Raw genomic sequence first — 22854 nt, forward strand, 5'->3', positions numbered from 1 at the left:
ACCCGCAGCCGGCTCAACTCACTTCATATCTTGCTTGGCCCTCTACTCCCGGTACTCTCACGGCTGTAGCCAGTTGCTGCCGCTGTGTTCCTCCTGGCTCCCGGTGCTCCCCGTGGCAGCTGGGACGCCGCCAACCAGCGTTCTGACCCTGGGCCTCCCTAGGCACGCGTGCGCACGTCATCTGTCCTCCCTTCAAAGGGCCAAAGGCGGGAACTTCAGGCTCGTCCCCGGCTGATGACATCACGGGCCCGGGATACTTAAGGACTACCTCCATCCAACACTAACCGACTTGGCAATGAGTTCCCTGGTTCCTAGCTGGTTCTTGCTCCAGTACTCCAGACCTGTTATTCCTGCTCCATGGATTCCTGCTCTACTCGCTGGTATCCTGTCTTGGCACTTTCCGCTCCTCGGGGCCTGGGCTCAGCGCTTCTACATCTGGGACCCCAACTCAGCGCTTCCCGCTCCTGAGGGCTTGGCTCAGCGCTTCTACATCTGGGACCCTGCTTCAGCGCTTCCCGCTCCTTGGGGCCTGGCTCAGCGCTTCTACATCTGGGACCCTGCCTCGGCGCTTCACGCTCCTTGGGGCCTGGCTCAGCGCTTCTACAATTGGGAATCTGTCTCTGCGCTCCTGCTCCTCAGGGTTGTCTCAGCGCCTCTACATCTGGGACCCTGTCTCTGTGCTCCTGCTCTTTGGGACCAGCCTCAGCGCTTCTACCTCAGGGATCCTGCTTCAGCACTTCCACTCTTTGGGACCTGGCTCAGCGCTGCTACATCACGAGAGCCTGTCTCAATGCTTCTTCCCCTCGGGGCAAGGGTCAGAGCTTCTACGTCACAAGACGCTGCCTCTACGCTTCCGCTCTGGACCTGTCTCAGCGCTTCTACATTACTGGACTGTATCTTGGTGTCCCCACTCCCCGGGGCACCCCTCAGCGCTTCTACATCACAGGTCCCTGTTACTGCACTGCCGTCCCTTAGGCAGTCCCTCTGCACTTCTTCTCTACTCAAACCTGCTACAGTGGATTCCCCACTCTAGCCCTGCTTCAGCGTACCCACTAAACATGCCTCTGCTCCTGCACTTCCTCTCCTCGAGGCCTTCTCTCTCTCTCTCTCCCCGAGACTATCTCGGTCTTGGACTGTACCTAACCTCTCTGACACTCTCTGCTTCCAGCCGCCTGCTCCCTCCGGGACCAGCAACACAGAGGTGCACCTAAAGGCAGCCGGCCCCGGCACCCAAGGGCTCAACTTGTGGGGAACGAGGGCCGGTACTGGCAAAGTTCCTGTCTGCCTCTGTTCCCGGCCAGCCTTGCCTCCCGACGGTGGGGACCTGTGGGGCTCAACCCCGCAGGTAGCGCCAACCCCACCTCGGGGAAAGGGTCCAGAATTCCTAATACCTATGAGGAAAGGCTAAACAGGTTAGGGTTGTTCAGCTTGGAGAAGAGACGGCTAAGGGGGGATATGATAGAGGTGTTTAAAATCATGAGAGGTCTAGAATGGGTAAATGTGAAGTAGTTATTTACTCTTTTGGATAATAGAAAGACTAGGGGGCATTTCATGAAGTTAGCATGTGGCACATTTAAAACTAATCAGAGAAAATTCTTTTTCACTCAACGCACAATTAAGCTCTGGAATTTGTTGCCTGGGGATGTGGTTAGTGCAGTTAGTGTAGATGGGTTTAAAAAAGGTTTGGATAAGTTCTTGGAGAAGTCACATTAACTGCTATTAATCAAGTTGTCTTAGAGAATAACCACTGCTATTACTGGCATCAGTAGCATGGGATCTCCTTAGTATTTTGGTACTTGCCAGATACTTGTAGCCTGGATTGGCTGCTGTTGGAAACAGGATGCTGGGCTTGATGGACCCTTGGTCTGACCCAGTATGGCAATTTCTCATGTTCTTTTGTTATTAGTAAGAAGCAGGATTCCCGAGCATCACGCTGTTGGTGCCACTACAGGTGTGAAATATTGTAAGCAGTAAGCTCTGATGCAGCCGCTAATTTATTTATTTATTTATTTATTTATTTAAAGTCTCTTTTATACCGATGACCGTTCACACATCGCATCGGTTTACAATTAAACAGTAACAGATGGGCGGAAACCCTTACATATAACATTGTAAAACAGCGTAACTTTTGGGCAGGGCCCTTACATGTAACTGATAAAAAGGAGGCTAAAACTTGGAAGGGTATAGAGCTGACTATACTGGGCAGAGTCCATGTAGTCAATAAATAGATACAGCATAATCACTATATACATATAAGAACAAAACTATAAACAATAGATAATGACATAACTAGCCGATTCAAAAGTACCAAATCGAAGGGCATAATACAGATTCCACAGGGTCGAATTCCTTAGTCATATAGTAGGATTATTAGTTAAAAAGAGTTTTAGTAGAACAGGGGGGTTTAAGTAATGGCTGGTGAAATCTGGTAAGCTTGCTGGAAGAGCCATGTTTTCAGTTTTTTTTTGAAGGTAGGAGTGTATGTTTCCAGGCGTATATCAGAGGGCAGGGAGTTCCAAATAGAAGGGCCGGCGAGAGAGAAAGCTCTGCTTATGGTGGAGGATAATTTAAAAGATTTGATAGGTTGGGCGCGTAGGGTTCCTTGGAGGGCTGTACGTGTTGGTCTATTCGAAGTACGGGGGAGGAGTGGGGGGTTAATCCAGTTAAGGTTAGAGTTCAGCAGACTTTTGTGGATGATAGAAAGGGCTTTATAGCGAATTCGGAAATGTATAGGGAGCCAGTGAAGTTCGATAAGTGTGGGGGTGATGTGATCTCTTTTTTTTGAATTAGTTAGAATCCTAGCGGCAGCATTTTGTAATAGTTGTAAGGGTTTAGTATGAGTAACGGGAATGCCTAGCAAAAGTGCATTACAATAGTCTACCTTAGATAAAATGATAGACTGGAGTACAGTGCGGAAATCAGAAAAGTGTAGCATAGGTCTAAGTTTTTTTATGGTTTGGAGCTTAAAATAGCATTCCTTGATGATGGATTTAATAAAGGGTTTGAAAGTAAGATGGTTATCAATAAGAACCCCAAGGTTGCGAACGTATCAATAAGAACCCCAAGGTTGCGAACGTAAAAGCCCAATTGCAGACAAGCCATCAGAGATGGGCCCTGGCCAGCTGTGTCACTGGAGGAGAACCTCCCCCCCACACCCTTTGCATGGCCGGTCAGAAACCCACCACCACCTCCGGACTTTCCGGGACAGCGATGGGCCTGATCAGGCTCTTACACTGCATCAGAGAAGAAGGGAGGGAGTGCCCACAGAGGAGCCCACAGAGGAGCAATACTAGAATTAAACAGATTAAGGGGTAAATTTTAAAAGCCCAACGCGCGCCAAAGTTGGGAGGTATGTGCAGAAGTCAGGCTGGCATGCGCCACATGGTTTTTAAAAGGCGCCTGCATATGCGTCTATCTCCCGGTAACGCACACAAAATTTTTTGGCTGAAAAAGGGATGGGGCATGGGCACAGTTCTTGGTGGAGCATGGGTATTCCAAGATTTATGAATGAAACCAGCACATAAATACTTATGCGAACAAGTTTGTGCCAGGGTCCCCTATTGTGTAACTACTTCTGTTATGGATGGTGTGCAAGTCCTAAAACAAAAGAAAACTAGGCTAATCATCGGGGTTTTAAGGTAGGGGCTATCAGGGTAAAAGGGAGGCTAATTAACTAGGGGGGGGGTTTAGGAAGTCCTATCCTTTACCTGGGCGAACTGGGAACGAACTGGGGAAACTGGTAATTGCATTGGCAGGCATCTACTAAAATTCCCCCCACTTTCATGGTAGAGGCAGCATTTGCGTGTATCCATATAAAATTGTGTGCAAATGTATGCGTGTATAGCCTATTTTATACCATGCGTGCGTATGTCGTGCGTATGTTTTATACCATGGTCGTGCGAATGTTATAATATGGCGGCGTCCTTTGGTGCAAGCCGGCAAACACGAGTACATGTGCACCCGTACGGCTGTTTCAAAGTTACTATCTAAAGGTTTACTAGGATCGATCTTCTCATCTGTTCAGCACTAGGCAAACCTTTTCCCAAACAGAAAGAAAACTATAAATGAAAAAGAATGGAAACCAATAAAGCAGAGTAAAGAGTCAGTCCCATGGTTCAGGTTATAGTGCTGTATGCTGCTCCTTAGAGAGGATGTGTCTGCCACAAGGAGGGGTAGGCAGGGCACTCCTGAGTTCTCGGTTATTATTCCTGTGGAGTCTTCAACAGCACCCTCTATTGCTAATTTGGTCATGGGAGACTTCAAGGAAACATGTTTATATACCGCTTTGGATAAGGTACATTGATGATCTTTTTTTCATTTGGAATGCACTGATTTATTTATTTATTTATTTATTTTTATTTTTTCTATACCAACATTCTTGTAGAGATACAAATCATACCGGTTTACATTTAACTTCAATTTCACCTTAAAGCGATACAGTAAAACAGGTTAGCGAATTTAACAATTTTAACAGTAAAAAGAGATGTAACATTCTGATCTGAACATTGCCTTATAAGATCATTGGAAATTATTTATACATATCAGACAAGCACATCCAAGAATCAGAGGAATTGAGATATTCATCTTAAAGGGATGAGAGTAAGGCTAAATAAATAAAGAAAATTATGAGGAAAGTGGAGGGAGTAAGAGGCAGAGAGAGGGATGGGTGAGAGGGATAGTCTGAAGAAAAAGCAAGTAGAGAGAATGTTGAATGGAAGATAAGTTAATTGTCCTGAAAGGCTTGGCCAAATAGCCATGTTTTTAGTCTCTTTTTGAAGATAGTCGGGCAGGATTCTCGTCTTAGATCGTGTGGCAGAGCATTCCAGTGGTGTGGGCCAGCTGTCGAGATGGCGCGTTTTCTGATAGAAGTTTTGGTTTGGGGAGCGAATAGTGTGTCTTGATAGGCACTCCTAATAGGTCTGGAGGAGGTATGAGGTTTTAGAGGAGTGGAGGTGTTGAGGAAGGTGAGGTTGTGGATAACTTTATGGATAATCGAGAGTATCTTGAATAGGATCCTAAATTTGACTGGAAGCCAATGTAGTATTTGAAGAGTGGGGGAGATGTGTTCCCTCCTTTTGGTATTGGTGAGGAGCCTAGCTGCAGAATTCTGCACCATCTGAAGTGGTTTTAAAACGATGGCTGGAAGACCAAGAAGCAGAGAGTTGCAGTAGTCAAGTTTTGTCAAGATGATTGCTTGAAGTACAAGTCTGAAGTCTTTGAAGTGCAGAAGTGGCTTGAGGTTTCTGAGTACTTGAAGTTTGAAAAAGCAATCTTTAGTAGTGGTGTTAACAAATTTCTTGAGGTTGAACTGATTGTCAAGGATGACCCCAAGATCTCTGACAAATGGTGAGGGTTTTATCGTGGTGAAGGTTGGTTGGTGTGAGTTCAAGTCGTCTTGAGAGATAATAAGGATTTCTGTCTTGATGGAATTCAACACAAGGTTGATAGAGGCGAGTAGATTGTTGATAGTTTGCAGATAGTTGTTCAAGAGATTTATGGTATTTTGAATGGAATCAGTGATTGGGATGATTATTTGAATGTCATCTGCATAAAAGTAATGTGAAAGATTTAGCTTAGTAAGCAGGCGGCAAAGTGGGAGTAAATAAATGTTAAATAGTGTGGGTGAGAGGGAGGATCCCTGGGGAACACCTATATTGGAGCTGACGGGTGGAGATACATTATTGTTAATCTTGACTTTATAGAATCTATTGGACAGGAATGATTTAAACCAGCTTAATGCTACTCCCTTGATGCCTATTTCAGCTAGTCGTTCCAGAAGAGTAGAATGGTTGACCGTATCAAATGCTGAAGATAGATCAAGTAGAGCTAGTAAGTGCTTTTGACCTTTTTCCATGTTGATAAGAATGTTGTCAGCGAGGGATAGGAGTAGCGTTTCTGTGCTAAATGACTTCCTAAAACCGTGTTGAGATGGGAAAAGAATATGATGATCCTCAAGGTATTCAGATAGTTGTTTGTTTACCACTTTTTCCATGATTTTTGCAATCATTGGTAGGTTGGCTATTGGACGAAAGTTAGCTGGATCCGAAGGAGACAGATTTAGTTTTTTTAATATAGGTTTGAGAATAGCAAACTTTAGTTGGTCTGGCACTAGACCTTGGGCTAAAGAAAGGTTAATGATATCCGGTAGGTTTAGAGATGGAGTTAGGGATATTGAAGAGTAGATTGGTCGGAATTGGGTCAATAGGGTGCATTGCTGGTTTCAGCTTTTTAATGATGTTTTCAATTTCCAACATTGATGTAGGTTCAAATGTTTCTAGAGATGAGTTTAGTTGAGGAGGAGTGATGGTGAGGGGAGGATATGAATTAGGTAGATAAGAGAGAGAAGCGGTGAGGTCTAAGATTTTTTTCTTAAAATAGATTGAAAGTTCAATTGCTTTATCGAGTGCTGCATCATTTGGGATGAGTGGGGGGGATGGCTTAGTGAGGGTAGAGACATACGAGAATAGGGCTTTTGAATCGAAGAAAAAGTGATGAATTTTTTTGGAGAAGAAATCCCTTTTCATTTTAAGGATGGCAGTTCTGTATGTAGAAAGTTATAAAATCGGGTGTACATGTACGCCCGCGCGAACCTTTTTAAGATCTACCCCTAAATGTCCAATGAAAGGCAGGCATTATGCTAGTGTCTCATTTAATCCTTTGCAATAGAAAGCATTCAAACTGGAGTTCTGTTTGCTTATGTAATCTCCCTCCAGGCACATTACCAGTAAGCCCTGGGTAACTCCTTCTTTTAGCTAATGCAGTGTCAGTGAGTAGAGGGAGGCACCATTCTTTGCAGCCCCTCCCTTTGAGAGGACTTATATGTAGTTCTCTCCTGAGAAGTCCAAGGCAATGCAGTTGATTTTGGAGTTATAGGAGGTGTGTGGAGACTTTTTCTTGAGTCAGATTTTTGGGCCTTCTCTTAAGAGCTCAGTCAAACCCTGCCTGGAGCCTGTGAGACAGGTCAGGGAGGAGCACTACTTATCTTCTCCCTGGTGGGTAGGGACTGCATCCCAGGTTGGTTTTTTGGGAAAAGATTTTTAGTTGTAGAAGCCTGGTGGGATCCCTGAAAGCTACTTGTGGAAAGGGTATGGGGAACCCTCTCTCTGGGAATCTCAGGCTAGGGAAGATCTGCTCCTTTGCCACTTCAGTTAGGACAAAGGATTGGCGGTGGCCTTATGCCAGGACCTTCTGGTGGGTTTATCTCAGTTGGAGAAGAATAATTTGTGTTGAGAAGGGAAGGGAGTAAGTTTGGCTGCTCCCCTTCCTCCCATCACAGGAACATCTGGGGCTGCTGGTTCCTAAGGAGGATCTCAGGGATATGGTATAGTGAGAAAAGAGAAGATCCACCTGCTAACAATGAGAAAGAGCCAATTGAGACCATTGAGGACTCCCATTCCAGAATCTTCACCCCCTAGGGAGAGAGAGGGTTAACTCTCTGTGCAGAGACAGCTTTTACAGCTATTACCAGTTGTATAGAAAGGGTTATCCTGCCCAACCAAGGGTCCCCTGCCCCATTTAGACAATCCACTTACCCCCATCATTGGAGGGTGAATGTTCCCTGGTACTGGAAATCAAGACCCATGCACAGGTAGAGTAAGCAAAAAAGAAATTCTGGGGTACTGAGGACTGAGTTTTATGCCATATTTCACCTGATTACACAACAGTAAATTTTTATTTCGAACACTAATAAATAAGAGCTACAGTGTATTTCTTTTTGTGGCATTCAAAGCGCACGCAGAGAAGGTGAATTACTCCTCTCCTGGGGATAAAAGATTAAACTAGTTACCCTTAGCACTCCAGGCCTTGAAGAATCGTTTTTCCTCCCACCAATAAAAGATCCATACCCTGGGGGTAAGAGACAGTGTGCCAGCTAGCCAGGAGTGATTTCAGCCCCAAAGAGACAAAAAATCTTATACAGCCCCATCGCAATTAAGTCAGTTCCCCGGGATAGGGTTACATAAAATGGCACCCGGAAACATGCTTGGAGTGTGCGGTGTGAAGCATGTCGACCGGGACTTTAAAAACACTGTTTTGCAATTGTTACTACTAGCCGGCTACTTTGAGAAGTGCAAATTTGTGAAAAATGGCTGCTGTTCCAGTCAAAACAGTGAGTGTATAGTGAAAGTGTGCCAAAGGGTGGGGGGAAAGGAAGTGTGTTGGCTGGCATCAGCAGGCAAATCAACACAGCGATGCACCAGCAACTTCATCACATGAATGGCAATCCAACACAAGACACAACCTGTGCGGACCATTTCAGCCACGATGTGCTGAGAGAGGTTACAGCGACTGTAGACTCCTGTGACGCACTGTGCCAAACCTGTTCGTCGATGGCCAGCTCGTCAAAGTCAGGGACCGACAGTAGCCACCCGCCTGCCAGGAGTTATGAGGAGGGCTCCAGTGACCACCGCAGGAAGGGAAGTAACACTGGATTGCCAGATCTTGACACTGCCACAATGGCAGCAGCTGCAGCTGAAGATACCATGCTGGAATGCAAGACAACCCTAAGCTTCTCCCCTTGAAGAAGGGTTAAAATCACCTCGAAGGGCGCAAGGTCTATAGGCTCTTTGGAATGCGCAGACTGCTGTACTTTGCAGTTAGCAGAGCCTCTACAGCTACAATGCAGGACATGCCTGGGTTTGCTTTACACAGAGGCCAGGCTTCCAGCACGATTCTAGCACTCAAAATATCTGGCCCTCAATCAGTGACCATACCACTCACCAGAAGACATCACTGGGCCTCCTGTTCCAGCTGCTGGAGGCAATGCTAGGGGCCCTTCGGAGGTGAGCGCAACGGGTAAAGCAAGCGTCTTTAGCACCTCACCAGCAGTTGAGTGTGATCCTCTTACCAACGGAGCCCAACTGACCTAACTGGGGTGACCTTGTGAAAGAAAGCCTCTGTGCCCAAGAACTGGAGGCAGAAGAGAATGCAGTGATGAGCTTGGAGAAGGCAGGCCTGCCCTGAGACAGCCTCTGACCAAGGCCAGACCCCAAGGGGTCTTCCGGAGCATACCCACTCTGCAGCCCAGGGAATTGTGCCATGGCCGGGATCTATCTACTGATATGTGGTCCTCCAACTTTAATATCTAATCTAATATCCAGTCAGTAGTATGGGCCAACGAATCACCCAGTTGGAACATTGTCATCAGGGCTAGAACAGCTCAGGAGAGGTTCATGATTGCCACCCCTGAGGTGAATATCATTGCGCCAGAGAAGAACATCTACCAGGAATACGGCACACTGGCTATGAAAGGTTACAGAGTACCATCCAGCTCGGAAGCATCATCAGGGAGTGTATCCCAGGCTGGCAGCAATTTCCTTGGAGGAAGGTTGCCTGATTCATTTTTCCCTGGGTTGTTGACGGTCAGTGAACTTTCTCTGCCATCTATAACATCCAGAGTTAGTATACCTAACAAGTTATTAGACCGGGCCATGCACTCAGATGTGTATGACCAGACCTGGGTAGTTCCCAATACCTGCCCTTCCATGAGGGATTGGCTAAGAATCTCTCAGGCTGAGAGGTTGGTTTTCTAGTAGGTACTGGTTGATTTTGTCTCCAATACCCATACGTGCCTATGCACATCATGGAATATGTAGAGAATAACAGAGATGAGTGGCTGCAGGAGGAAGCCGACCAAAAGACTATCAGAAACTCCTGTGACTTTGGATTCTGGGGGGCTCACTCGGATTATCAGAAAGAGATCTCTAAAAGAATCCTGGAAATGCAACTAGGCTGCAACATCCAAAAACATGCTGTAGTGTACCATCATGTGGTGGGTCCGCCCACTGAGTATTCTATAGGGTGCCAGTTACCATGTGGGGTATCTATAACAAAGCCACATCCAACATATTACGAGCCTTACTTAGGGCCGTCTCCCAGCCAGGTTTAATTACATCTGCTTATGTTACTGTAAAGTTATTATTGTGACCACCAGTTTGCTTACCCTAAAGGGAAGGGAATTTCTGAATTGTTCACTTTATTGACTCGTATGGGAAGAGCTATTTTCTTTTCAGAGAGACTAGCTGTTTTCCTCCATTTGAGAAAAGTAATATGCTTTGGACACTGTTTTCGCAAGTTGTCTCCTTCAATCAACCAGATGATCTGGCCAGTGAAGAGGCCTAGAAGGTAAGAAGACTCTGCCTCAGTTATCTGTTTAAAGACTGTGATTAATTTAACAGTTTAGTTGTTCCTTGCCATCATTATGGAAGGACTTTATGTTTGCTATCATACCTGATCATGCCTTTGAGTTACATATCTTGTTTGTTGTTTAATTTGTGATTAGAGTAATTTATGCATAAGTTTTGCACAAAGAAAAAAGGAACAAAATCTTGCTATAAAAAATGGAAAAAATGTTTGTGTGAAATTTGGTATCCCTGGATTTATTTCAGTTGCATAACTTATTAACGCTAATGTTTCCTTTGTAGGTTGGTCCTGGTCTGGAAGCCCATCCGGGGTTGTTAACAAGCTTGCATTTGTAGGAAGAAGCCACAGGGAGGAGTTAATCTTCCAAGTGTCATCTGTTCTCTCCCCAGGTATTTGTAGGAACATCTCACTCATTTCTCCCACTTTGGAGTTAGCGTGTTACCTGTTCTCCACCCTGGAAAACCCCAAAGGAGATACCTATCTAAAGTAAAGAGTGTGAGACTTGCGCTTGTCTTTCAATTAAGGATGGTGAGAGCACCTGCTGCAACAAGCTCTGGCAGGGCTGGACTGTTTTCAGTCATCCCACTTTTAACTCCTTCGTCCACGTCTTGTGTAAGTTTATAGGTGAAATGTGTGTTAATCCTTATTTTCTAAGATAGAGTAGCATGTTGGGCAGGACAGTGCCTACACCAGGTGTAGAGCCTGCCTGAGCCTCGGTACCAGCCAAAGACAGAAATGGATGCCTAAATCTCTGGTGTTTTATGTAAATGTATGTTTTGTGGTATTGCAATGCAGTACTGGTATGTTGTCTATTTTTGTGAAAATGTGTGCATGGGTTTCAGTGCCTCTACCCCAATTTTGTTTAAGTGGGAGGGGGGTGTAATGGCCCCTCCAGGCAAATTGCCAGTAAGTGCTGGGTAACTCTTTGTTTTAGCTAGTACAGTGTAGGTCAGTGAATAGAGGGAGGCACCATTCTGTGGAGTCTCTCAATTTGTGGGTGCTGGAATGGCCATTCCCTTTGACAGAACTTATAAGCATCTCTCTCCTGAGAGCTCTGGGTATAGTGCAGTTGATTTTGGAGTTATAGGAGGTGTGTGGAACCTTTTTCTTGAATTAGATTTTTGGGCCTTCTCTTGAAACTTAGGCAAACCCTGCCTGGAGCCTGTGAGACAGGTCGAGGATCAACCCTGCTTATGCACTCCCTAGTGGGTAAGGACTGCATCCCAGATTGTTTTATTGGTCTTTTGGGAAAGACTTTTATTTGTAACAAGCCTGGTGGGATCACTGGACACTGCTTGTGGATAGGGCATGGGCAACCCTCTCTCTGGGAGTCCCAGGCTGGGAAAGATCTGCCCCTTTGCCACCTCAGTGAGGACAAAAAATTAGCGGTGACCCATGACAGGACCTTCTGGTGGTTTTACTTCAGTTGGGGGAAGAAGAATTTGTGTTGAAAAGAAAGAAGAAGTTTGGCTGTCCCTCTTCCTCCCATCACAGGAACATATGGAGCTGCTGGTTCCTAAGAAGGATATCAGAACAGTGGGGGTGGCTTGCGGGAATGACGGCTACTGTCTGGAGATTAATATCCTTATTCAATAAACATACACACGGTTAATGCGACTCCAACATTGCTCTATGCTTCAACGGCAAGAGGAAATGTGAAAAAAAAGGATTTGCATCCACAAAAAAGCAGGGGAGTAGCTTGCTTGATACGGCGGTTACTACCCCAAACCAAATAAGCCTGATACTTCACTTTCAATGATATCCAGCATCGTTCTCTGCTTCAACAGCAGGGGGAATGATGAAAAGATGATTTATATTCGGACAACAATCAACAAGGACTGAGTTGCACAGGCTGGATAAACATGTGTGAGAGTAGCTTGCTATGACAGCGGTTACTACCCCTAACCAATTAGCTAGATATTTCACTTAGATGCAGCTCCAGCACTGCTAACTACATTGATGGCTGGGGTGGAAGGGAAATAGATCGATGGCAGGGATGGAAGGGAAATAAATCGATGGCGGGGGTGGAAGGGAAAAAGATTGATGGCGGGGATGGAAGGGAAATAGAACAAAAAAAGTCACTTACAAGGGACAAGAGTAACAGATAAGTATGGGGGGGGGGGGAGAAGTGAAAGCTTGCTAGGCAGACTGGATGGACCGCTTGTTCTTCTTCTGCCATCATTTCTATGTTTGTAAAAGAGAAGATCCACCTGCTAACAATGAGTAAGAGCCAACTAAGACCATTGAGGACTCCCATTCTGGAATCTTCACCCTCTGGGGAGAGTTTAACTCTCTGTGCAAAGACAGCTTTTACACCTTTTACTAATTGTTTGGAAGGGGTTATCCTGCCCATGCAAGGGTCCCCTGCCCCATTTGGACAAACCACTTACCCCATCATTGGAAGGCAGATGTTTCTTGGTACTGGGCATTTTCGTAGTAGAGTGCGGTATACAATCTTTTCAAATAAATTAATAAATCAAGACCCATGCACAGATTGGAGTGATTAAAGATTGTATGCAAAGAAAATGTCTGTGGTGCTGAGGACTGGGTTTTACGCCATATTTCGCCTGATTACACCACAGTAAAGTTTTATTTTGGACAGTAAGCCAGAGCTACAGTGTATTCTTTGTGACATTCACAGCACATACTGTGAAGGTGCAGTATCCTTCTCCCAGGGATAAAAGATTAACAAGTCACTCTTGATACTCCGGGCCTTGAAAGAACCATCTCCACCCCACCCCACCCCCACCCCCACCAATAAAGGATCCAGGTCCTGGGGGTAAGAGATAGGGTATCAGCCAGACAGGAGTGGTTTCAGCCCCAGAGAGACAGAAAAATCTTTTATGGTGCCATCGGATTTCAGTCAGCTCCCCGGGATGGGGTTACACATAGAAAACCAATTCCCAAATAAAATATACCCACACAAATAAAATATTCTAATGCTTACAACAAAACCCCCTGCCTAATCAAAGAAGTTTTTGCTCTGAATCCTTTTTCTTTCATTACTTCATTTTCCTTCCTTGCAAAATGTTTACAGTAGTTAGAGGAAAACAGCATCTGTTTTCAGATTTGGTGTTCTTTGCAGGGGTAGGTACACAACTATTAGTGGTCCTCTTATTCTTAATCTTGCTGAGATCTAAGCAATTGGTTCTTCTGTGGTTATGCTTGATCACATCCTTACATTTTGCTGCATTCTGAAGGCTTTCATTTTAGCCAAACCCTCCTGCCTCCTACAACAAATCCTCAGGCTGGGAGCCATCTTCATGAAAGGAATGCCTGCAATGCCCTCGCAAATTTGGGTGTGCCAAGCCACAGCACACAAAGCCTTACTGAATGTCAGCCCTATGCACATCTGGAGGAGGAAAGGATGGAGACAATACAGAAGAAGAGGGCAGAGGACAGTGACCAACAAGAACATTTCTGCCTTGCACTAGATGCATTGTGAGCATATCTGAAGATAAAGGTGGTAGCTTCTTAATATCTGGTACTATAACACTGTAAAACCATTTTGCCTACAGTTGTCAGTTTGTGTGGGGTTGTGTTGGCATGAAGTTTAAATTATAAAAATTTAGGTCACACCAATATTCACTTTTATAAGCTTAGGTGAAAATAATCCTTTGTGAGTACACTTTTTGAACAATCTCGGTTAACCATTTGCAAAATAAAATGTTTAAAAAAAGGAATCAAGAACTTACCACAGGGTCCAACCCAGTAGCTTAATGGCAGTCCTGCACACTGCCAGAAGGAGGACCTGGTATGAGCTGAGGGATGCCTTGGAGACAGCGTTCACAGCTCCAGGAGGAAAGGGGGAAAGGGTGACACCTAGTGGCCAGATTTAGGGCCCATTATTGCAGGGTTCTAGAAGCAGCCCTGCAGAATGGCCCTGGATAAAGACTGTCACTGTGATGACTGAACAATGAGGATTAGGAGGGAATACACAACAGTGGGGGGAAACAGAAAAAAACAACCCAAAACTTACCACCGATGTAAGGGCCATTTGAAAACTATAGATTCGTGCAAGTCCAAAGTCAGCTAGCTTTATCTGCCCACTGCTAGTGACTAGAATATTCTGTGGCTTCAGGTCTCTATGCACTACTCGGTGTGAATGAAGAAAGTCCAGACCTCGAAGGAGCTGAAACATCATATCCTAAAAAACAAGGGACATATCAACAATTAACAAAAAGTGCAGAAAACCAGCAAAGAAAACATTTTACTTTTAAGATATTCTAGCAGCACAGTTCAAACATTAACCAAACTGTAATCTATTTGGATAGCATTATACAGAAGGGGGAAAAATTACCAATTTGTATCCTTAATGCCAAGGAAGCTTCTAGGGAAATGCAAAACAGCATATTTTCGAGAGGCAGATGATAGTGGTTAAAGCACTGGGCCATGTTTTACAAAGTTCTGGAATATGAGTTCAGGACGCCCTCTAGCTAGCAACTCTCTGTGCGATCTTAGGAAAGTCATTATCTCTGAGTCTTAATCATCTGCCTCTCCCAGTTCAAAAATAAAAAAAATTCAGAAAATGGAGCCACATCACTGGCCACAGGTTGCACTTCTGGTTCAACCTTATGATACCAAATTTTCTAGGGCTTTGTGTTCTAAATCTCATGCTGAACACCATCTTCTTTCAAAAGGTGTGAACTGCAAAAGACTACCAGTTCCTCCTGCCAAGAACACTGTACCAAGACACATGGGGCTACTGCACTTTTTTCTTGGTGCGGTCAAAGACTTGCAAGATACTGTACCACCTAGCAAAGGACTCTGTTATCTGTGCTTTGCCCTAGGCACAGACTGGATATAGACTGAATATAGAACTGAACTATCTGTAGAGGGCTTCAAGAAGCTCTCCTCAGACAAGTGGTAAGAGAAGGATGATATTTGATCTGGTAGGCAGCTACCTGAGCACCAGTAATGGCTAAGACAAAGATGAGTCACGCAAAAGTCTGAGTCTTGGATTTCAAAAATACTAACTTTGGTAACATGGGGAAGTACCTCAAGGGTGCACTGGCAGAATGGGAAGATGTAGGTAGAGTGGAAGAATAGTGGATTCAAATAAAAAGAGCTATAGAAAAAGCAACAAATCTCTTAAATACGTTTTCAAAAGAGATGACAGAAAAACAAACAGCTCATTTTATGAATGAGCCTCCTATATGGGACAGTATCAAAAGCTTTGCTGAAATCCAAATGCATTACATCCAATTCTCTAGTCATCCGATCAAAGAAATGAATCAGATTCATTGCCCTGCTCTCCCCTCTGGTAAAACCATGCTGCCTCATATTCCACAACCCACTGGAATCATTTATTATCCTTTTCATTTAGAAGAGTCACCAATACTTTTTCCCATCACTAAAGTAAGACTAATAAGACTGTAATTTAAGGACACTGTAAAAAAATTGTTCCCTTTATGGTGGAGGATAAATGTTTTAAGGTTGAATGTCAAAGTTACCACAATCTGCTGAAAGGCAAACATGCACTGGGATGGTACTTGGAAGCAGAGATGTATGGCATGGGAAGACTTAACTACAGAAAAAAAATCTAAAAAAGATAGAAACAACATTACCAAAATATACTCAAGTTCATGTTCTTTCTGTTCTCCATAACTATCTTCTCCCAAAAAATTAATTTCTTGATTGTCATGAGAAAGTTTTTAATGTGAAGACCATCATATAACTGGCTCTACTTGGCATGCATACAGCTCTTGCCACTCAGTGAACCCAGAAATAATCATTGGTTCAATGTCTTTATGTTTTTCAAATGTTCTTGTTATAAGCGCCGGTTGCGGTGCCCCGCGGCCGGGTGTCATGGCCGCCGGCTGCGGCGGGCCGCGACCAGGGTCGGGTCGGCGGCCATGACATTGTTAGCTCACCCTGAGCTTTGGAGGCTCCAGTGGTACAAGGAATCCCCTGTTCCGGCGTCTTCGTGGCCGCTGCCGCTCTCAACCGCATAGTCTCGGCGGTCTGGCTCCGCCCCCTCAGCCTCCTAGGAGCCGCACGCGCGACTGCTGTAGTTATTTAAAGGAGCCATGACCGGATATGGACATGGTTTCCCCCTGGAACTCCTCCTCCTGGATCCTGTATTTAAGGCAAGGTCTGACACCCAGACCTTGCCTTGGTATTGAGGCTCTGTGCTTGATTACTGTTTTGGTATTCCGGATCCTCTCCTTGCTCCATTCCTGCTCTTCTCCTTGTTGGACTGATTCTCTGGCTCCTGACCCTCGGACTGGTGGTGGTGTATTCTGGTATCGACTTGGACTGGCTCTGGATCCTTCTCTGCTCCTAGATCGGCTTTGGACCATTCTCCCGTCTGCTCCTGCACCGGCTTTCGACCCTCCTCTGGACTTCGACCCTTGGGCTGGACTTGGACTATTCTTCTACTATACTCCCGGACTTCTCACGACCTGCTGGAGGCGCCAGCCATCTGGAACCCACGACCTGCAGGAGGCGCCTGCATCCAGACCATCTTCATTCTTCAGGGAGTCGCCTAAGTCCCAGCGGCCATGTCTCTATGGGCTCCTCCTGGGGGGGATCACGAGCTTCCAGGGTGAAGTCATCCTCTCAACATCTTCAACAGGCCTCACCATCTGACGGTAGAGACCGACGAGGGTTTACTTCCTTCTCGGTAGCGCAAACTCTACCTCAGAACAAGAGTCCACTCTCCGTTTCATAACAGTTCTTATACAATTAAAACATGACTATATTTCTATACATATTGGGGTCAATATTCAGAACACAGTCATTTATCGAAGTTAGCCGAACCGACATATCTAACTAACTTAGATGGGATATTCAGCAGCATGGCTATGCTTCTAAATATCCCCGAAGAAATTGCTACTTAGATGGATAAGTCTTATCCATCTAAGTTTAGACATGTCACTGAGCAGGTCTAACTTAGGCCTGGACTTTCTAATGGCGCACGACTTTCTGAATCCCACGGTAATGGGGGAGAGGGCGAAGCGGGGGGCGGGCCTGTGAAAGCTGGCAGCGATCACACCACCGCGGTGTTATTGCTGCCGGCATTTGCACCCAATAGCGCCACCGTGAAAGGTTGTGCTATTGGGCTCGCTACTGGTGGTGATAACGGGTTTTACCTTATTGCTGTCAGTGAAGTTTCCGCCGCGTCCACCCCGACGCCACCCTGACTCCTCCTCTTCCGTCCTGACTCTGCCCCGACTCCGCTCCTATCTAGCTACCGCACACAAAAAGTCCATTTTTGCGTGCGATAGGGATAGAAAATGACTCCCTTAGCTACATAAGTTATCTATCTAAGGCTGAATATCGCTACTTAGCTGGATAACTTGTCTAGCTAAGCAGCACCACCCCAATCTGCCCACAACTTATACAGCTAACGGCTGCTGAATATAACCACATATTCAGCGGCCGCTAGATAGTTGGTTAAGTCCTACTTATCTGGTTATCTGACATCTGAATATGGACCTTCCCATAACTGATCTAGTCAGTCTTTATTCATCCCCCAAGAGATAATTTGTATTATTTATGGAATAATGGATATGTTTTAATTGAATAAGAAAATCTGAAAAACCTATAGAGATATTGGACCAATTATTATATCTGGGCTCAGGGAACAGTGAGAGATATGCATGACAGGTAAACCCCACTGTATGATGGTCTTCACATTAAGAACTTTTTCACAAATCTCTTAAGGAATTGATTTTTTTTGGAAAAGATAGTGGTGGTGAACAGAAGGAATGTATACTTGAATATACTGTACTATAGGAAGAATTAATACATCACAGGCGGTGCTGAAATATTTTACCAAGTACCGGTACTTGTACTGATATCAAAAAAGAGAGAGATTGGCTTTTCTTCTTTGAAATGTGGCAGATGTTGATAGATGAGATACTCCTTACTACAGGAAGGCCTCATTGCTAAGGGGCCCTTTCTCTAGGCTTCTGCTTCCCTGTAGCTATCTGAGGACAGTAGCTAATTGTATGTGCTTGTTTAACCTCTGGAATAACATCTGGAGAGATCCAAGTGCCACAAGCAGGCTTTTTTGTTTTGTTTTGTAACGGTCATTTCCTTTCTGGTGTAACCTGCCACGACAGCATGCGACAAGCAGAAATTAATGATGGCCCTGCTTTACCACAACCCCCACCTCCTTCGACTGCTCTGACATTGGCTGCAGGCTGCCTACTTGGCTACCCAGCCAAGACCTCACATGAAACATGGCAAAGGGTGCACTGCTCCATCCACAAGCAAGCCAGCTGCTCTGCGGTCACAGAGCCGGCACAATGCTGTGCACATTCTCACCAAGGGAAATGATTTACAAATGGTCTCAGACCCAGAGGCAATCTTTCTTAAAGGGAAAAAACATGGACGCTTTAATGGACTAAGGCGGAAATTCAGCAGCCCTTAACTCTGAAAGGTTTGTGTAAGAAGGGGCTGTCATTAGCTCATCCTAGGCTTTTTGCTTATTATACTCAAAACCAAAAGGAAGGAGAGACTCTTGACAAACTGACAAAAACAAAAATTACGATGTTAGACATGAATGTTCCAAAGGAAGTAAAGCTCTTTGAAAGAATGCTTGCTTAAGGAACACCCCTGTTACAAAGAATACAAGGCATGCAATGCAATCCAATTCAATTCAATAGCCATGTGGAGAAATATTATTTCTAATAAAAGAATAGTGCTCCAAAGAATGGCAAAACCATTGTGCTAAAGGACAGCTTTCCTTAATATAATTGCAGACATAGCTTTGTTTTAAATTAGTTTAAAATTAATGACAGTAGCAATAACCTGATGTTTTTCAAATCTGTTCTTTTCTGGACCTCTTTAGATGTGAATAAAACACATTCATTGTTTTAATACTGTTCCACGGATTATGCAGTTGGTAGCTCTGGCCTCTATTCTACAAAATCCATAGGCAAATACAAAAATATGCACTGGAGTAAGTCTTCACAGGCAGGGCCAAACATCCCTTCAAGCTGGCCCAAATACATATTTTATTTTGCAGAAGAGAAAATGCTGCAAGCCAAGTATCTCCAGATAACCATTTATGCAGTTCAGGAGGTTTTTTTCAGAATTAAGGCCTAAGTGATTTAGCTTGTATAAAGCTCTGTTTGCTGACAGAACTACATTACTAATAAATATGCTGAAGTTAAATAATTGGCTTTTCAGCTGAATGCACACCCTTTATTCGGTTACAAATTAGTACATATTTTAGCAAGTAATGGTAGGTACCTTTTAAAACAAATAATCTCCAAAGCAAGAAACTCGTTAAGAAAACAGGAAAATCATGCATTTCTGATGTTGCATAACAGGACTCTTAAACAAGATGGTTCACGTTAAACAATTATCTATAAGTAAGCAAAGGAACTGCATAATGTGGACAAATATACCAGTGACATACCGAAATACATTCTCTATCTATCCCTTCAAATACATTAGCTGTGAATCACTTTCAAACTTTTTTATGAATTAAATGGTGAAGGCATAAAGCAAGGCTAAATGCAAAACAGTAAACAGCTGGGCGTAATGCACTTCTACGCTGCATAACTATGACTCATGCGTCACTGAAATCCTATCATGACTAGAAGAAAAGTCCATTTCTGGGTTATGGATTTGCTGTGGCAAAAAAAAAGACAGGATGATAACTTTCTGGCTCATTTCACGTATAAAACATCCTCATCAGTCTCCATGGGGTAGATCTTTGTTACCTTCTTGGAAGAAAAGTCCTTGGTTTCTCTCTCAATGAAATCTAAGTTTTACTAGCTGCTGTTTCAGGGCCACTGCTGCTGCCACCACCAGCATTTTTATTTTATTTTTTTTTTATACCTCCCATATCATAAATGTAAAGCTAATTAATGCATCTCTGTGGTACACAACAAGCCGTGTCACTCAGAACACGTTCGATTAATGAACACGGCCAACATGTGTTTGAAATGATGAGGCTCAACAATTGCATCATAGAGTCTCTTGCTTGTTTTGTAATATCATGCACTACAGAACCACCAAAGAAATACCACAAGGTCCATCTGGTCTGCCAATTTTCGTTCTGGTATACCGCAAACTTCTTGAACTCCAGGTTTACCTCCACTTTCCCACAACTAAGGATCCTCTGTTCTATCCTGTGCTCTCTTAAATTTTGATACTGTTTTTGCCTCCATCACTCTTTCCTCTTACTTCTTGTGATGTGCTCATCTTTGCATGTTAGACTCACTGCTGTATATTAGGATTAAAGAAACAAAAGTACGCGGGATTTTAGTAGATACGCGCGCGCAAGGCTATCGATACCGTATAGCCGGCGCGCGCCGAGCCGCGCAGCCTACCTCCATTCCCTCCGAGGCCGCTCCGAAATCGGAGCGGCCTCGGAGGGAACTTTCTTTTGCCCTCCCCTCACCTTCCCCTCCCTTCCCCTACCTAACCCCCCCCGCCCGGCCCTGTCTAAACCCCCCCTTACCTTTGTCAGGGGATTTAAGCCTCCCGGAGGGAGACGTAAATCCCCGCGCGCCAGCGGGCCGCTAGTGCGCCGGGACGCAACCTGGGGGCGGGTCCGGAGGGCGCGGCCACGCCCCCGGATGGCCCCGGGCCGTAACCACGCCCCCGGGCCCGCCCCGAAACGCTACGTCCCGCCCCGCCCCCTCGACACGCCCCCGACACGCCCCCCTCGGACAACCCCGGGACTTACGTGAGTCCCGGAGTCTGCGCGCGCCGGTAGGCCTATTGAACATAGGCGCACCGGCGCGCAGGGCCCTGCTCGCGTAAATCTGGGCGGATTTACACGAGCAGGGCTCTTAAAATCCGCCCCTAAGGCTTTAGAACTTCTATCAAACATAACAAAGCTTATTGCAATCCTATCAGTAATGCAGAAGAACAAATATTTACAAAGAACTGTGAAAGCAGGTTTGCTTACCTGTAAACAGGGTTCACCATAGACAGCAGGTGAATTAGCCATAATGTGTGAATGATATTATTTAAGGGTGCCAACATGGACCCATCTCTTGCGCAAGAGTTCCTGCACATAGTTGCTGTCTCATGAACCCCTCAGTCTCTTCCAGAACTTATTTAATCTTTAGTGAGATACTCGACTCTCCAGGAATGTGGACAAGTTTTAAGTATTTCTAATTCATCCTGCTGTCTAAGAAGAACCTTGTTTATAGGTAAGCAAACCTGCTTTCTCCATCAACAAGCAGGCACGTATTAGCCATAATGTGTGGGGAGTCCCAAGCTGAGGGATGCATTGCAGATCAACTACTAAACAGACAAACCGGCCTTACAAGTTGGGGCATGGACTACTGGATGAACACAGAACTGCTTGTCCAAAGTTACTTTCTCATTAGGACATGCTGTCCAGACAGTAGTGATATGTAAAGATGTGAAGAGACAACCAAGTAGTAGCTTTGCAAACTTCTTCAATGGAAGTGGTCCTGAGATGAGCCCTGATGTTGGGATGGTCTTCACAGAATCTGTAATCTGTAAACCAGCCAATTAGACAGAGTCAATTTGGCAACTGTCTTTTCCAATCTATTGGGATCAAAGAACATGAACAGTTGAGATGCTTCATGGTAAGTTTGATTCCTCTTTAAATGAAACACAAGGGCTTTCCTGCAGCCCAAGGAGTGAAGAGCCTGTTCTCCTTTGTGCGCATGCAGCTTTGGAAAGAAGGTTGGCAGCACTTTAACTGATTAAAGTGAAACACAGATACTACTTTAAGAAGAACTTGAGGTGATTTCATAGAACTACCCTATTGTGAAAAAATGCAGGTATGGAGAATATGAAACCAGCCTGAAGTTCACTTACTCTCTGTGCCGAAGTGAATGTCACAAGACAACAATTTCCAGGTAAGAAACTTCAAGTTTACCAACGCGAGAGAAGAGAGGCTTCATGAATTGAGCTAGGACTATGTTGAGGTCCCAAGACACTGGAGGCTTACTGAGTGGAGAATTACAATACCATAGACCTTTATTGGAGACCAAAGGGTGGAGAGAGATTGGAGATCCTACCACCTGCTGGTAATACGCCACAATATCAGTCAGATGAACCTTGATTGGAGAGGTGCTGAAGTCTTTGGATGAGAGGAAGAACAGATACTGAAGCAAGTCCCTAGAGCCACAGGAGAAGGGATCTAGATGACTGGTCCTACACCACATCAATAATCTCTTTGAAGCTGTAAGGTTTTCTGATATGTTTCCTGGTGGAGATCAGTATATCCTCCACATCCTTGGGAAGGCGACTACTGCATGTGCAACATTCATGCCATAAGGGCCAGCAATAACAGGTTTGGATGGCAGGGCCTGCCGCTTTCCTGTATGATGAAAGGAGGAGAAATTCCCAATGGAACTGGAGACTGAATTGACAGATAGATGAGATACGGATATCACACCTGCCATGGCTAGGCCAGACCTATGAGGATTACCCTCGCTTTTTCCTGCAGATCCTTTTGGACAGTCCTGGTGATGAGAGGAACCAGTGGGTACACAAAGAGTAAACTGACAGTCCAGTCTATTACAAAAGCATTAAGAGTTCATCTGTAGCTGTTTGTTTGCATGGAGCAGAGCTTCTCAGCCTGTTTTCTTCTAAGATGAACAGGTCGATTACTGGCATTCCCCAGTGAATTAACACAAGAAGTTACAACCTAAGGAACACTCATGCAGTTGTAACACTCTGCTGAAGTGGTCCAACAATATATTCAGGATTCTAGACAGGTAGGTCACGTAGAGATGGGCATTGTGATGTCCTGCCCATGACAAG

The 22854-nt window shown here is 44.8% G+C and overlaps 1 protein-coding gene across 2 annotated transcripts in view; it reads right to left on the minus strand.

The window, feature by feature from the left end:
* The window catches only part of CDK6 (cyclin dependent kinase 6), a 451799-nt gene that overhangs the window by 230057 nt on the left and 198888 nt on the right, over nt 1-22854 (minus strand). For both annotated transcript variants that reach the window (XM_029588881.1, XM_029588882.1), the window contains exon 4: nt 14120-14287. In XM_029588881.1, the coding sequence (XP_029444741.1) occupies nt 14120-14287 (168 nt within the window). The remainder of the gene's footprint in view (nt 1-14119; nt 14288-22854) is intronic.

This window comes from Rhinatrema bivittatum, chromosome 2, assembly GCF_901001135.1.
Source record: "Rhinatrema bivittatum chromosome 2, aRhiBiv1.1, whole genome shotgun sequence".
In the NCBI taxonomy this organism is placed as follows: Eukaryota; Metazoa; Chordata; class Amphibia; order Gymnophiona; family Rhinatrematidae; genus Rhinatrema; species Rhinatrema bivittatum.